This window comes from Thalia democratica, chromosome 5 (genome assembly GCF_965202585.1).
Source record: "Thalia democratica chromosome 5, ktThaDemo2.hap1.1, whole genome shotgun sequence".
Lineage (NCBI taxonomy): Eukaryota > Metazoa > Chordata > Thaliacea > Salpida > Salpidae > Thalia > Thalia democratica.
Genome location: NC_139169.1, coordinates 32980156 through 32998077, shown reverse-complemented (window position 1 = coordinate 32998077; position 17922 = coordinate 32980156). Strand labels below are relative to the sequence as shown.

The following is a 17922-nucleotide window of genomic DNA, read 5'->3' as shown; positions in this document are numbered from 1 at the left end:
TATTGTAAGTGATCGGGATGACTGGTGTTTATATATCAAAATACGCTGTTGAGAAAGCTACAGTTGAAATGCTGCTGCACTCTGTGTATAAAACGACTTAATTAGTAATTTAGTATCTAAATAAGACATATAATTTAAACTTAAAAATAATTATAAGTCGAATTTTACAAAACATTTTTCAAACGTGCCTTGATAACATTTCATGCTTGCCTCCTTAACCCACCGATAGTCCTGCACTCCACTTTTTTTCAGATTAATAGCTTTGGTACTTAAGTATGAAACTGTGTTATAAGTTCACCAATTAACGTTTACAACATGATAATAACAGCATGTTAGTTTTGCTTATGAGATTTTAGGTTACATAAATTAAAATATATAAAACTAAGATGCATGTTTTTATGTTTTTTTTTTCATAATTTGTAGTTCATAGAATTGTTTTGATATTTGATTTAAAAACAAGTAGAAAAAAAAATTGTTAATCAACTATGAAATGTTTCTTTATTTAAATTAAAAGGAAACAAAAACAAAATAGTAAGCGTTAGAATTAAATAAATAAGCTTTTAAAATGAAAATTCGTTTGATATATAACTTTATTCAGCCGTATGATTATGAAATTACTTTGCGAATAAATACTTAAAACTTTTAAGAAATATTTTTTCAAATACGTTAAGATTTAATTATTTTTTTTTTAAAGAAAATTTTGGTACTTTATTATAGAACTTCGAACAACGACAATTACCATTCAATAATTGTTAGTTTTGAAAATGTTATAACTTTCAAAATTATTATTAATTTTATTTAAAATGCTTAATATTTCGACAACAGTCAAACTATTAACTTCAAGTTCATCGATTTAAATTAAAGGTAGTTTTGTTTAACTATGTATTTAAGTAAAATAAATTTGGCCATATGTTTAATTTTGAGAGCGCCGAAATTGTTTCACCAAGTTTGTTTGCTTAGTTTGTCAAAATCTTACAGACTTACTAAACTAAAGCTTATAAAACAAAAACACTTAGTTTTATGAAGTTAATTTTGTTTAGGTCGCTAGTTTTAAATGCTAAAGTTATAAAGAAATATATTTTAAGAAGAATTTTAATACTAATAATTTTAAAAAAGTCAACAAAAAAAAACTTATCAAATTAGTACATTGAGCAAAAAAACACAAAAATTGCTTAAGTATAACCTTAACAAAAGTGTTAGCGAAGTCCAAATAATACATAGCAGGTTTTTTTTAATTCAGACAACAATGAGTTTTTTTGTTTTACCAACAAAAGATAATGTATAGAAAGTGCAAAATAAACAAACCTTTATATAAATTCGCATTTATCAAAATAATATTCTAACACCTGTTGAATACTTTGAAGTTTTAACAAAAGTATTGTTATCTATTATACACTATTTATTTAAGTAGGAGATTTTTTATTTGTCTTTCATGTAATTAAGCAAATATTTTCGTTTAAACGTTGAAAACAAATATTTTTAATTTAAATTATTAACCAGTTTATTTGTGATCATAAGTTTCTTTCATATAACAAAACTTTAAAACATTTAAACCGAACATGTAACAGTTTTGTTATTTAGAGCTTTTAAACATTAACAAAGACAATACATGTTGGTTTTATTAAGTAAAACATTAAAAAAGTATTTAAAAGGCATTGAATTTAAGTTAAAAGTGCATTAATTTTAGTTTTGTGAGAAAAAAAAGTAGTTAAGAAACTATTTCGTACTGAAAACTTATAAAACTTATAAAGTTTGTATATTTTTAATTTATTAGTATTGATTTTTTATACAGTTAACAAATCTACAAAGAAATGCAAACTAAAGTTTTAGTTTTTGGGTTTGGTAAGTTCCTACTATACGTTTTAGAATTAGTTGCCTAATCTAACAATGTATGCATAAAATTAAAACATGTAAGTACAAATGCATGACTAAATAAACTTTAAAAAAAAAATTAATTAATTTCTTACTCATCAGTATCGTATTTTATACGTTTGTATCGAAGGATTTTATTAAATGAATCAATTATCACTTCAAGTAAATTGAATTAAGATAAGAATAATAAACACTATCTAATTCTTTAGCTAAAACAATTTTGTGTTAGTTTAAAAATCACTTTTGTTTATTATACTTACTGTGTTTATGAAATGTATTATTTTATAAAAATTGTGTAGTATACATATTTTCTGTTTAAACTGTTTTTTTATTTTTGTAACCATTAAAAAAACATATCATCATATAATAATAATAAATTTCATAATAATTTAAGAAAATTTAAAATCGGCCTTTTAGTTTCATTTGGTACAAATACAAAACTAAAAGGCCGATCTTCAATTTTTTAATACTTTTTTAAATGTAACAACATAAAAAAACTTTTTATAAATCAACAGTAAGCATAGCGGTGGCATTGTCGATATCACTGGCAATAGTGATACCGCTCTCCGGGGAGGGCAATTACCTGAGTGCTGCTAATGCTTATCTGGACGAAGAACCTATATTTGATGGGTTAGTAAACATAAAAAAATCTGGCTTTTTTTAATATGTCTGCAATCAGGTCTTAACTTTTTGTGTTGATTACGAAAATTTTGCAATTTTTATATCTGTTATGAATAAAACATAACTACGTCATATTGTCAATCGGCAAAGAGAAAAAAATTTAAATTGTTATCATAGAATGATTTGTAAGGCTTTAACATGACTTTTTATCGGCTTAAACTTTTTTATAATAATATCATTAATACACAAAATCACCCTTTATAGCTAAATTTTATTCACAGTTGTGTTTTTCTTTTAACTAATATATAGTTACGATAATTAATATATTTTAATCATTAGCCTTTTTATTTTAATTAGTTTTAGAAAAGTACTTAAAAATTTTATTTAGGATGCTGCTTGCCTTATAATATACAAAAACAATATAGTTTATATTTTTAGCATAGTTTATCTTACTAATTTTTCATATACAATATTAAACGAAAGTAGAAGCTATATATGAAAAAATAAACACATATCTTTCTAAAAACACCATACAAGGATTAAAATAGTGTAAAATGTACTCAAATTATCAAAACAAACATTTATATATCATTTAAAAATGACAGTCACAACGACTGGGCGTGGCAGTTGAGAGGACAACTGGACAACAAGTTCAACGATGTCGACCTCGATCAGGACCTGTCACAGGTGTACGGCGGTCCGGCTCACACAGACATACCCAGACTTAGGGAAGGCAGGGTCGGTGCGCAGGTTAGAAAAAAGTCAATGTTTACCTCAATTACAAAACTTTTTACCATAATTAAAACTTTATCAAACGAATTTTTTTTAGTATAATAACAACGTATAAACAAATTAAGTTGTGATTTGCTTTAAACTATATAGTTTAATGCTAATTTACCAATGTTAAGCCTCTATACTTTTAAGCATTGTTTCACCATATAGTAGTTACTCGTCAGCATAAAGTATTCATTTTTAATGGATTAGCTTTTATTTGATATTGTAATAAAGTTTTGGGCCTGCTACGGGACATGCAGTTCATCGGGAAAAGATGCGATCCGTCAAAGTTTGGAGCAGTTTGACACGATCAGGAGGTTCATCGATTATTATCCTGACGATCTCGTTTTCGTCACCAACGTTAAAGGTTGGCTGATAACTTTGTTTTGTTTTATGTAAGTTAAGGGTAAGTTACAGAGGTAAATCTTCTTAAAATGTATCAGCATAGTCAAAAGTAAAGGTTTTTATGAACCTAACATGGGTTAGTTTTAATATAAGGTGTTTTTAAATTGTATAAGTCATCTAAATTTTTATTTACTGCACTATACAATTTTTTCTTAATAGAAATAGAAGAAGCGCAGTCACGCGGAAAGATCGCTTCAACGATTGGCGTAGAGGGAGGTCACATGATCGACAGCTCACTGGCCACCTTGCGGATGTTTTATTTACTAGGAGCGAGATACATGACGTTGACGCATTCCTGCGATATTCCATGGTTTTAAATTTGTTATCTATAAGAATATGATTTATCAAAGTATGAAATACTCAATGTTTTGTAAATGGACGTACTAACAGTTTGGACGCGCAGAACTTTTCCGTGGAAAATAGTTTGAGAACACTAACTAATAGAAGTCAAAGATTTATTGTTTTAGAACTGATTATAGATTACAAGCAATATAAAAAGATTGCTAAATTTGCCACTAAATTTAAGGAGCAACAAATAATAAAAAACTATTCTACGAGACTTTGAACAAAGTTTTGATACATTTAATTAATAGCTGTAGATAACAAATTAAAACTTAATAAAAAAAATTTAAATAGTTTAATTAAAGTGTATTTAAATATTTAAAAATATACATACTTTTTATTTTAGTAAAAAAGGTAAAAAACAAAGAGCATATGAAAGTTGATAGACTAAAACTTATTTTTTTATATTTCAACAAATTTACTTCGTTAATCAAATTCTAATTAAGTTTAAACCTTATTTATTTAAATTTTCCAGGGCGACTGCTTGGAACACCGACAACCCTACTCAAGGCCTCACATCTTTTGGAAAAGTTGGTTGTTTTAATAATACTCAAACTAAATTGTATTATTCTATAAGGCTGATTTAATATTTACTTCAAAATACAAAAAATATATAAATCAGTTTAACAATATATAAATCTTCAAAATATTTATACAAAACTGTTTTGTTATATTTAATTTTTAACACTTAACCTATTTAAAATGTTAATTTATATTAAGACAAGTTTCTAGAAAATGATATTTTCTAAGTCTGACAAAAACTAAAAAAGAGTACACTAAAAAATTTAAAATTTATTTTAAAACTAAATATTTTTAATTATTTTATTTTTAAGGTTTTAAGTTTCATATACACTTTTTTCTATTTCACGGAATAGTTTTTAATAGGTTATTTACATTCAGCTTTCAATGTAGTGTTGAAACATTATTCTATTATTTATTAGTTTTGTTTTATTGTTTGTTTTGAATTTAACAAAACAATTTTCCCCCTCTTTAAAAACTGTTCAAACTAATTTTTTTTTTCCAGTCATAAAAATAGTATTGATAAAGTTTTTACAAAGACTAAGTAAATATTTACAACGGCCATTAGTTATGTTCCAGACAGAAAAAATTCATGATACACATAAACAAAAAGTTAACTCTTTTTTAATTTTTTATGATAAAATAAGAATAATTTTTTTTTCACACAACAAACCTTCTCATGTAGTGGTATTGAAAATGAACATTGCATCATACACATAAACACAAAGGTAAATATTCTGTATTCGTTTATGCAAAAAACAAACACTTTTTTTTCACAGGAAGTGGTGTTGGAAATGAACAGGCTGGGAATGCTGGTTGACTTGTCACACGTGTCCGACCAGACCATGCTGGACGCGCTGGAGGTTTCGGTGTCACCCGTCATCTACAGCCACTCCTCCGCCAGGTCTGAGTGCGGGTCGGGCAGGAACGTGCCGGACCACATACTGCTCAAACTGGTCAGTGGGAAGTTGAAGTTGTTAAAACTTTTTTACTTCAAATTACTTCGTTTTTTTTTTGAATATTTCTTATATAAGTTTGAGTTTTTAATAATCAAATGGTGAATAAACGCTAACAATTGGGTTTAATAACCTTTATAAACTGTCAAAATTGTAAGTTTTTTTTTAATGGTTTTAGATTTTGTTTTTTACAAAATTGAATTTACTACCATAAATGTACAGATTTTAACTAAAAACTCAATGTGTATAAATGCAAAAGTTTAAACAGTTTTAACTTATAAAAATATTTCGTGAACTTAATTGTTGGATATATGGCTAAATAGCTTGAGCCTTGATATCACTTTGTTACAGAATAAATGTAACTTATATTGCTCACAAAGCAAAACGTAATACTAATTACTTTTTATAACCCAGTCATAGTATATTTTAAACAAAAAAAAACATTTTTTATAAAAGTAAGTATTTGTATTTTCACTTTAAACTTGTTAATACATGCTTTTAAACAGTTTTGCTATTTTTCTGTAGAAAAGTTTGTGATGTAATGTATTTAAGTACGATTATTACAAAGATAAATTAATCAAAATTCAGAAAGAAAACGAAGGAGTTTTGATGATAAATTTTTACAATTATTACATCTCTTGCAATGAAAATGCAACTCTTGCCGAAGTTGCAGGTTAAAACAATTAGTTTCTATAAACTTTATTTATAACTTTTTAAAAAACTTGCAAAACCAACTAATGATAGTTATTATTTTTATTTAAAACTTTTTTATGTCGTCAAGCTTTATTATGTCTTATAGCTTAAATACATCTTATAAAATAGAATATATAGCTTCCAACAACAATGACCATTACATACAATTTGAGTACATTGAAAACATAAATATTAGGTTTTTTTGTTTGTTAGTTAGTTTTTTAGTTTAAAAAAACTAAAATCATCACCCTTAGATGTAAACAAGAAATAACAACTTTAAACTGAAGTATATAGTATAAATGAATTCAATAAAGTAATTTCTACGTTCAAGTTTAAGCCGATAAGTTTTAAGATAAGTCTTGTTTTGTAATTTCTTGCTAATTCTCATAATATCAATGGCTTAGAAGTAAGTGTAGAAACCTTTCAAGGCAAAGTATTAGTTTATTTTACTTATACAAATTATTTACTAATACAAAATTTAACTTAATAAAACAGATAGTTATTGATTTAATGTATCCTAACTAAACGAATGTATTGTATAAACTAATTCGACAATTTGATGTACAAAGTAATATTTCAGACCATTTCGATTACGTAAAGAACCTCATTGGTGTTGATTATATTGGCATCGGTGGAGATTACGATGGTGTCGGATCGTATGTAATTTTCGATTCTTTTATTTACTTATTTTGTTTAGATTTTTGTTTGTACACGTACAACTTGTGCTGGCAGCTGCTTTTTCTAGGTATTATTTAGTAGATTAACACTAAAGTTTGTTTTAATTCAACAATGGATATCATTGGTCTAACTGTTAAGTCTAGATAAGTGTTTAAACTAAATAACCTAAATAGACTTTTAACCTAGATAGGCTACATAACACTATAAATATGTTAAAGCTTGATTATTTTCTTTTATGTGCGAACATTTGAAATAATAGTTTTAAGAAAATAAAATTCTCTCAACCCTACTTCAACACAAAACTAGTATTTTTCAGCTAACCAACAAAAAACTACAACTAAAACTTTTCAGCACACCGGAAGGTTTGGAGGATGTTTCCAAGTATCCGCAGCTGATAGCGGAACTCCTGATGAGGGGTTGGAACAAGGAAGAGGTTCAAAAAGTGTCCGGGAGGAACATCAAGAGGGTGATGAGGAGAAATGAAGAGGTTTGAATCCTGGTGGCTTCATTTAGTAAATTAACTAATTTGTTTCGAAATCTTAAAAATCCTTCAATCTTAAAAAGCTCGTAGAATTAAACTATATTTGAAAAGATAGGTAACCAGAATAATTTATCAAAGTTTATAAGTTGTTTTAAACGATAAAAGTAATATTTACTTTTAGCGAAAATTCTATTTTTGTGTTTGGAAAGATAAAAATACAATTAAAATTAAGTGTCTTGAATATTTTTTCAAATCTTACATTTATTTAACATTTTTTGTTACGAAATCGTAGTACAGTAGAAACAGGTTAAACTGTTAGTATGTTAATTATAACAACAAAGTATATACTACTGTTATAATAAACATTATATTTATTACAACCGTCTTAAAACAATTTACAATAAACATAGTCATCAGTAAACGTGTAATTTGTAAAAAAAGCGGACTCATAACAGAGCTATATAAAATCGCTCTATTACAATCTACATAAATAAAACGTGTATTGAAACAAACAACAGATATCAGCGGCGTGGAAGGAGAAGCCGTCCGAAGACCACATCGACAGCTCCCTGATCAGCGGACCGTGCAAAACGTCGTTGCTGAGGAAGAAGGCTCACGGGGATCTCGAGGGTCCCGAGATCCCGTACATGTAGCTGTTTTGATTGAGGATTTTCTACAAGTACAATTGCATACGACTTTTGAACACTGTTGAGATAAACTTGTGATTATTTTGTTTTTTTTTTGTTTCATTTGTATGATTTGCTTTTTACAAAAAACTAGGCTTAGTAAATAGTTTTACAATAGTTAAACTTTTAAGAGTTCTTTCTTTTTTTTTTTTTGCTGTATTGTAATAACAATCTTATTGTGATAAAAAAAAATTAAAAACACTATGTACTACTTATTTTTGTTTTGTGTGTAAAATACTTAATTTAATGTTACCCAGAGTCTTTTTTTATGCACATTTGTGGATATAAATAAGCGAAAAAGCGGATTTCTATATTAAACTTGTGAAAATATACAATGCGATTTTAGGCAACAAATATACTTCATAAGATTAATTTACAAAAACTTTCAGACAAGCACTTTTAAAAAGGAATTTAAACGGTCAAAAAGTTTGACTGCCTCAAAAATATTACGAAAAAATCACTACCAGAAAAAGCAATGTTAAAATATTTATATATGAACCTTAAACTTCCCAGTAGTAAACATAGTTTTTGTAAAATTTATCTTTATCAAGTTAAAACGGTATTTCTGTATCTTAGAAAATATAATTTTTAACTAAATGTTTTCTATACAGCACGAATTTTTTTTTTGTTTTTATTTTATATGGTTTTAAAATTAGTTAGTTTTTTTAGAATTTTAGTGTATTTATTTTAAAAAATGTACTACATTTTAAATGATATTTTCAATATTTTATGTTTTACTAACAAATCAACTATAACTTAAGTTGTATGGTAGTATAAAATATTGTTTTAAAATGAAATTCTGTATAAACAAAGTTATTAAAGTTTAAAAAAAAATGTCACGGGCAACTTTGGCAAAAATAGTTTATTAAGAAAACTCAACAGATAATTAAGTTAATTTCATTTAACGTATCATTATTTTCTACAAAGTTTTAAGCTGAATAGTTTTTAAATATTTGCACATATTAAAATCTAAAATTTAACGTAATCTTACTAAAGTATTTCACTATAAAACAAAAAATTTAGATAAAATATTATTGTTTGTATAAAAAGAATTATTTTATTATAAACAATTGGTTTAAGATGTTTGTTGTAAAATTTTAGCTTGTTTTAAAAGCAACATTTAAAAGTAGTTTTACGAATGAAATCGTAAATTTAAAGATTTTTTGTTCAAACAGTTTATCGTATAAAATTTATATCTTAAAAAAAAGATACTTTTTGGTCAAATAATTGTCTCTTTCAATTTAAATTTAGACTGTTTTTAATTTTAACAAAAAATCAATGTATAAATTCTTACTTTAGTAGTACAGATGCATTTATAACCAGTTATAAGACTGTTTTCTCTATCATAACTTAAGTTAAATAAAAACATATACGTACATTGATTTACTTTTATTCTGAAAATACCTCGAAAAAGCAAAAGAATAAAATGACTATTGTTGGTTTATTTACAAAAAAACACTAATGAAGTTTTTATTGACTGGAAGATAATTTATTTAAATAAAATTATAAACACGTTAGGGTTACTCTTTAACATTTAGCTGTTAAAAGTAATAGTTCATACGTTTAAAACTTTGGTTTCAATATATACAATTATTGTTCCATAGAAGAGCTGTATGCAGTAAAGTTTAAAAAGGCAAAAGTATATCTTACTCCACCGAGTAATTTATTTTTAGCAGTATCTAGTATAAAACTCGTGGCAAGTCGGGGTACAGCGGTTAATTTGATTGTTTGCTGGATTACGAATGCACTGCATGCAGTTACTATAATGTCCTTGTTCCTTACCTTCTACATCATATATTCCATAACCTGTTGACGTTTTTTTTAATTTATTTAGAACGTCTAGTCTTTTTCTGGAAAGTTTATGTACGTATTTAGGTTTTAAGTTGTGTCTGTTTTAATGCTGCCTGTTAACATTAAGTAGTTTTATTTTTTGACTAACATGTCGGTAAAAATTTAACCTGGTTTTAATGTTTCAAGCGAAAAAAAATTAGTATAAATGTCTATACAAAATTTAATCTGTTTTTTAAACTCAAGTTTAGGTTTAAAGAAAAGTAGTCTACTTTTACTTTTGTGTTTTCAAACATTAAATGAACACATTTAAAGTCTTCTGTTTTATTTTTTACTATAAAATCTTCTAATAAAAAGTAGGTAAAAACTACTCTCTAAAGTGCTTAAACTGAAATATATTTAATATGTACTGTAAAATAAGCTACAATTATACTACTATACAAAGTCTTAAAAAGTATTAAGTTGTCTAGCACTTTTAGAATAAAACTATATTATTTTTTGTCTTTTTAAAACATTTACCTGTTTTTAGCCTACTCTACTTCAGAGGCAACACATTATGACGTCATAAGAAAATTAAATTGAACGTTAGTTAGAACTTGTAACTTAGAAAAAATCTAAATAAATAAAACAGATAGGATTGAATCACTAAACAAGAAAAGCGAAAAGGAAAAAATATGAATCAATTGCCATAAATTTTTATATCAAAACTAAACTTAAAGCAAAACAAGACAGAAAATACGAAAAGTTAAAAACTTTGTTTAGTACTATCTATTTTTCATGTTTTAGTCAATGTGTTTTATACCTACTACTTAAACAAAACTTTTGATTAGAATTAAAACAGCTGACGTATTACCTACCTCAAAACTTGGCATAGGCACTTCGCTCATGATTTTTTGTCAAAAATAAGGCTTTATAAGTTTTGAGCAAACTACGTTCCTGTAAGAAAAACAACAACAACTGACCGTTGCACCAAGGACCGCATATCTCCAAAACGTCTTTATTACATTTTTACGCACATTCATACTTCATGGCTTCAGACATTTCGCACTCGGCAACTCCAAGGATGGAGCAAATAAGAATCGAAACGGCTACGCAGGCAAACTTCATACTTGTGTTTGCAATTGGCGTGTGCTTTGGTCTTTTATACAAAAGCTGTCCAACATTACCATATAGCTCAAGGGCCGCCTTAAGTAGGCCAACAGGTTTTTCCGCATTTTTTAATATCAAAATTAGAGCAATTTTTTGCATCAATTCTCGCAGCACATACCCGTATGGAATTTTATCTGCTGAGCTAATTGTTTAAAACGAACTCGTAAGAACTTTTTAAGGTTTTAGTTCATGCAACACACCTTTGTGTTAGAAACCGTAAACGTGAGCTCAAAGACATGTTAACTTTCCAAGGGCAACAAATAAAACATCGTTCTGTTTTATGTTATTTAAGTATAACCTTTGTATGGTAAAAACAAACGTCTGCAAGCAGCATTGACTTTAAGTTTAAAGTTATAATATTAAGAATTTTCTGAGTTTATTTTGACGTAGCTCTAGTTCTGACTAAGCTAAATTTCTTTGAGTTTTATGATAACAAAATAAATGCTTTCTTTATAAATATGTCTTAGTTTTATGGCTCACTAAAACAAGTATTATATTATAAATGACAATTAGTTAAAACTGAAAATGATTTAAAAGGTAGTATTAATTTAATAAACAATAGTTTTACTAAGCGTAAGCCTTGATTAAGTTTTGTTTAACTTTTTTTTTGAAAGAATACTAAAAATACATTTGACAAAAATGTTTTTGTGATATTTTTCATTTGCATTCTTTGCAGCATAATCTGTAAAATAACAGGCCGAATTGTAATTTCTTCTAAGCATTTAAGTATATTGTAATTAATACATAACTGTTTTGAAAGACATCAAACTAGATGTTTAAACTTCAAACAAAACAATGTTTAGACAAAACTGATGGTAAATAAAAACAAACTAACAATAATGTCAATACCATACTTTATTATCTAAACCAAACATTTGAATTTGTGCATACACTATGTATTCTTTTTTATTATTGTAACTTACCTAAAAACTTTATTAGACCACAAATTGAAATAGTAGAGGATAAAAAAATATTTTTTGGGTAAAAAAGTATATAAAACAGAAGTAACAATCGTTGGCAAAGAAAGTTTAAAAAATTTTTTTGATGTGTCTGGTGAGCTGCACTGCAATTAGACGGTGTAATAAAATAAAGTTAAACTTAAAAAAAAGTCTATATTAACTACCCTTAATTAGGAAACAGTATTAATTTAAACCTGGTTTTTATGAGTTAGTTATTTAACAGAACCGCAAACAAATGTTTTTAAAGTTAATATATATGGGTAGCTAAAATGTTTTTTATTTAGTTTTTCTTAGTTTTTAGTTTGATTCAACAGTACTGTTTATTTTTATATAACTAGAGGCTATAAAACTTTAAAGTTTAAGTATTTTTGTAATTATAAAAACACTGATAAACGTTGTCGAAATATACCTGTGTAAGGTGAATAAAAAGCTATTTATCTATATTAACAAAATAACTTAAAAGACCATGTGTTAAAATATTTTTTTCTATCAGTTACCATTTTTTTCAATTTTGTAACAGAGAGATTTAATTGAATAATTTATTGTAAAAGAAAGTTTCGAATGGACCTGTCTGAAAAAGTTAGCGACAATTTGAACTGCTGCTACTACCGACACTTACATATGCTTTAAAAAGTTTAAGTAAAATTAATCCGAGCAAAAAAAAATAAACAAAAATCTAATTGTTGTTTACTTTAAAATTTACATTTAATTTATTTTTAAAGAGAGCAGTTAAAAAATAAAACTGTTTAAAACACAAAAAATAGTTTTATTTTGCAAGCCGTTTTTAAGTTAAACGTTTACATTTGTTACTCTCTAACAGTTTACTAAAATAGTAACAAGTCATAGGTTTAAACATTTTCAGTAGGTTGCAACTGCTATATGGAAATAAAAGCTGTACGAAGTACAGTTGATAAAATAAATCGCAAAAAAACATTTAAGTAAAACAAATTGGGCCAATTGACTGCTACTGTCCGGTATTTTCCTTGCCGCATACCCAAAGTGGTTGATCACAATCATATTTGGAATGCAGTGTTTTACACCACGATTTATTACCATTAACATCAAGCAGTAACTGGAGCCAAAATATGCTATAAGTTTTAAACAAGTTGATTGGTATAAATGATGTTTATCGGTTTAGAACATATAGTATTTTTTGGAAAGTTGTTTGTATCTAACTAGCTTAAATAATCGTAGTTTTTTCATCAAAAAATCCAGTATTTCATAGGTTTTTTTTTAATAAGATTCTATGTTAAATTTTTCTATAACACTAACTAAATTTAAAACACTATACTTTATCAAAAAATAATAAAGTCACAAGTTTTACATTCGAAGTTAATTATTATGATGCATGATTTTTCAATATTTTGTAAAAAATTGTTTTTTTTTTTAATAAAATGTTAAAAATTAAAAAATTAAAATGTTAGTACTTTTTTCTAAACAGAAAGTTATTCATTTATATATTATTAACAAAAACCACTGTAGTAATACAAAATAAATTTAAAAAATTATAGTGACTTTTCAACTTTCCGAGAATTTCCTACACTTTTATGAAAAATCGCATTTACACCACTGTTAAATCACTTCCTGTGCAGTATTCTAACAGAAATTATCAGAATAAACATCGTCGGTCCGAGCTTATATTGCCGACATATCAAAAAACATTAATAAAGCTCTGAGTGTTTGTTCGGTTTAACAAACAGCTTACAAATGTTAAGTGATAAAAGCAACTTTTATTAACAATTTTAAAAATATGTTCTTTTTTGTTGTATACCTTTTAGATAAATGCATATATAATTTTATAAGGTTTAATCTAATCCAGGGGTTGCGCGTGATGACGTCATAGAGGTTAAGAGGAGTTTGAAACTTATTGTATCAAAGGCAATTTGTGTTTGTGTTTTAAGTCTAATAAAAGTATGTACTTATATGCATTGAAACTATCAGCTAGTTTGTTTAATAATTAAATTATAGTTTATTTCATTTTAAAAACTGTTTTTTATAGTACTTTTTTTGAGTTAGAGACGTAGCTTGTTTGAAATTTACACAAATGAATTTTTAACGAGCATAAAGTTGTTATAAGCACATAAAAACTTAACCTAAGACATTTAAGATCGTTTATTTTTTTAGAGAGGAAAAAAAATGTTACACAGTTTCTAATCAGAAAGTTTTTTAAGTTTTCAATGAAATAAAAAATTGTATCATTTTCATTTATGACCACATATATTTTCAGCGTCAATAGCACATTGCTTACACTTTTTTGCATTCTTGTGTGCATGCGTAGTTGAGCATCAGCACCTCCGAACATGGAGCAAACAAAACTTAAAACTATGATGCAGGCAAACTTCATACATGTGTTTTGCATTTGTTTTGTAAAATAATATTTATACGAAAGCTTTCCAACATTACCATTTAGCTCAAGGGCTGCTTTTAGTAGGCAAACGGGTTTTTCCACATTTTTATATTATCAAAACTAGGGCAATTTTCCACAGAAACTGTTACAGCATATATCGCGTAAGGAATTTTATCTGCTAAATTAAATGTTTAAAACAGTTTTTTGAAAGGATTTTGAAAGTTTAGTTTACAAAATTTAGCTTTAAGTTAGAAACAATAAAACTAAGCACAAAACAGTTTGATGCTTTACGAAATCAGCTTAAATTAATACTTTTTTTTTATAACACTATTGTTACAACTTTATATAACTTTTTCTTCATTTTTAGAACCCTAAAAGTAAAATGAACTGAAATTAAACCAGTACAGATAACTGCTGAACTGAAAGCAAAATATTTTTAAATAGTTAAAACTTCTTGACTTAGTTTAATGTACAGTTTAAGCTGTTTTAACTTTTTTATTTTTTGAAATGAAAATTTATTATATCGAAATGTAGTCCTCAAGGGCCTGTGGTAGAAACTAGCTTTAATAAAGGGAAATCCCCTTTTCTGTGCTAAACGCTTAGCGCGTTTAGCTCTTAAGGCTTTTACTGAATTTACCTTACTCATTAGGTCTAATTTAGTAATGAATAAGTATGTAATAAACTTTATACAAATAATTTCTATAGTGAAGTGAGTTTATTGAATATGTGATTTTAGTGTAGAAATGATAAAGCAGCCAATTTATCAGTAGAATAAAACTGCGAAAATAAACCTAATAAATAGACACCAAATTCTACAAATTAAAATTTCTTAAAAATATTCTTAAAATATCTGAATGTCACAATCAAAAAACATTGTTAAAGTTTTATTGTGTGTTGATTTGATAAAAAATCGTCTAACGCCCCCTGGCGGTCATTTAAAATACAACAAAATGCATATTTTAATACAGAACAAGTTCTAATGTTAAAAAGATTTCCTTTTCTTTAGTAAAAACGCTGTTGATTATAACTATATACGATTCAAATGGTTAATATTAAATAAATTAACAAACAGTTCTTCTCATAGTGAGTTCTTATTTACTTTTGTTTATCATGATATGTTATGAACTTATTTGATAATACAACTGCAAATTGAAAACTCTGTTTATTACCTTAGTTTCAGTGGGAAAAATTCTAAATTTTACCAAATATTAATTAAATAATAAAACTGTATTAAACAATACTGTTTATGTAGTAGTTAATTAGTTAGTTAATTAATTGATAGTTAATTCACACTTGTGTTATTATTTAAGTCAGCTCTTTACCCATTAATTTTAGCTTTTTTTATAATCAACACAAACAATTAAGTAATGTGTGGTAGAAAACATATTTTGTAGTCAACACAAACAATTACAAATTGTGTTGTAGAAAATCTACTTATGAATATTCAATAATACTTAAAAATTGTTTTTTATTTTTTTTATTTACTGTTAAAAAATTTATGTTTTACTAACTTCTACAAAAAAAGATTTAGTTTTAAGATTTTATTTAAAATATATGAGTTTGTATTTTAACATGAATATTTAACATGTACCATTGTAAGTTCTACTAGACATCTAACTAACGTTAAAAACTAAATTTATTTATCTACGATTTATCTATATTATAAGTTAAGTGAAAATATTCATAATATCTTTTTAGTATTTAAACAAAAAAAAATTATCTAAAAAATTAGTTTCTTTTTACAATGTATATAGCTTTAGCTATACGTTTAATTTGAAATATAATTCTTATTTAACCTTATGTTTATTTTAAGACGAACAAAATTTAAGTATAATTTAGAAAATAACAATTATTAAAACTTTAAACTGAAGTACGTAATCTAATTTATTAATTAAAGTTTACACACTTTAATAACTTTTCATACATTTAAAAATATACAGTAAAACTCACTGCTGATTTTTTTCATGTTAAGAATGTATAGTAGTCTAAAATAATAAAGTAGGTATAATACATTAATGCGTAATAAATAATCTTGTTGAAAGTACTCTAGTTATTAATTAAAGGTTAACAGCCTTTTAAAATTTGACTAACTTTCCAACATATTAATGATATTTTTCTGGGTACTAGGATTATGTTTGCAGTGAGTAATACAAACTGTGTTTTAGTTACAAGTAAATTTCAATATAAGTAAAATACAATTGAGGAAAAACTCTATATAGAAAGCAGTTTCACTAGAACTGTTTTTTAGTCTTTAAACGGTTTAAAACTTTAAAAAAACAATTATTAACTTTTACGGAAACAACAGTTTTAATGTTTTTAAAACATGATTATCAAAACCAAACTACTTGGCTGAAGAGAAATTATGTTGTCAAATAAGTCGCACTTAAAATCTCATAATAGGTTAAGTACTCATTGGTTCAAAGTAAGGTTGAGAAACGTACAGCTAACGACGTATTTTGCTGTTAAAAAAATTTCTTTAATAGAGCTTTTTACCAAACGCTTTGAAACTTTCTCTTTATTTTGTCCTCAGTTTACTAGTGCTTATTTACTCGTTAAAAAAGAAAGAAGTACACTAAATAAATAAAAAATAAAATGCGTTTTAACATATGCGTTGAATAATAACAAAGAGTTGAATTGTTTAAAGAATAAAGATACAATTACTTATCGGCCAAAGGCTAGTACAGCCATAAGTACAAAAAAGCTTGCCCAACTTGGCCAGATTAGCGATGATGCACTGTACTAAGAAGTAAAACCAGTTTATTTAGTTTAAACAAGTACTGTAATCAAGGGTCGACGTCATATGACGTCATAATAGTCACATAAAAAAGCTTTAGTTATCATAAAAACGGTCAACTAACAGTAGTTATATACTGGATTAAAAATGTTTTTCTTATAAAAAAACACATAGTTAGATAAATGAGTTAAAGTTTATTTTAAATCACACATAATATTAGCAAGTGTTATTTTAAGAAAAAGCGTTTAAGCTAAAAAAGAGATTATCTAGTCATTATTTTTTATTAGTATTTTATAGAAAACCTAGATTTATAAATATAATTTAGTGTACTTGGTAATAAATAATTTTTGAACAAAACTAAGTTTTAATAAAAGCACAATGAAAAATAATTCTAAATAAAACTTTAAAGTTTCATATATAACCAGTTATAAAGTTGTTTATGCTATCAATTATTATTGTACGTAAAACAACATACATATACATATACTTATACTGACTTTTGTTTTTGATAAAACTTCGTGAGTACAAAAAAATACTATATAGATAAATATTTTATATTCGCAAAAGAGTAAAACACAAAACGGTTTCTAAAACCATTTTTACAAGCTCAAATTTTATTTTATTTCTAAATAGAAAAACATGTAAAACCACAAAAATGAAAAAGGTAAAAGTGAGTTTAAACCAGTTATCTGCCTGTTTATATTAATCGTGCTTGCAGTGTGTGAACATGTTTTTGCAATACCAACACGTTTCCACTACTTTGTGATCGAAAAAGCAACTCTGACACTCTTCAGGCATTTCGCTAAAATTCCCTTCTGTTACAAAAAATAAACAATTTATTATGGGTAAATGGTTATAATCGATTTAGATTTTGTTAAAGTTTTCTAATCAATTAGTTTGCAATTTTATTTTGACCTG

General features: G+C 26.1%; 1 protein-coding gene across 1 annotated transcript; it reads left to right on the top strand.

Annotated features, from left to right (window-relative positions):
* Window positions 1–315: 315 nt before the first annotated feature.
* LOC145836426 (dipeptidase 1-like) lies at window positions 316–7994 on the top strand. The gene is made up of 11 exons (XM_082944227.1): window positions 316–331; window positions 2388–2502; window positions 3099–3243; window positions 3502–3634; window positions 3832–3982; window positions 4490–4544; window positions 5313–5489; window positions 6078–6162; window positions 6763–6838; window positions 7212–7347; window positions 7860–7994. The coding sequence occupies exons 1-11, from the start codon at window positions 316–318 to the stop codon at window positions 7992–7994; spliced, it is 1224 nt and encodes a 407-aa protein (XP_082800353.1).
* The last annotated feature ends 9928 nt before the right edge of the window (window positions 7995–17922 follow it).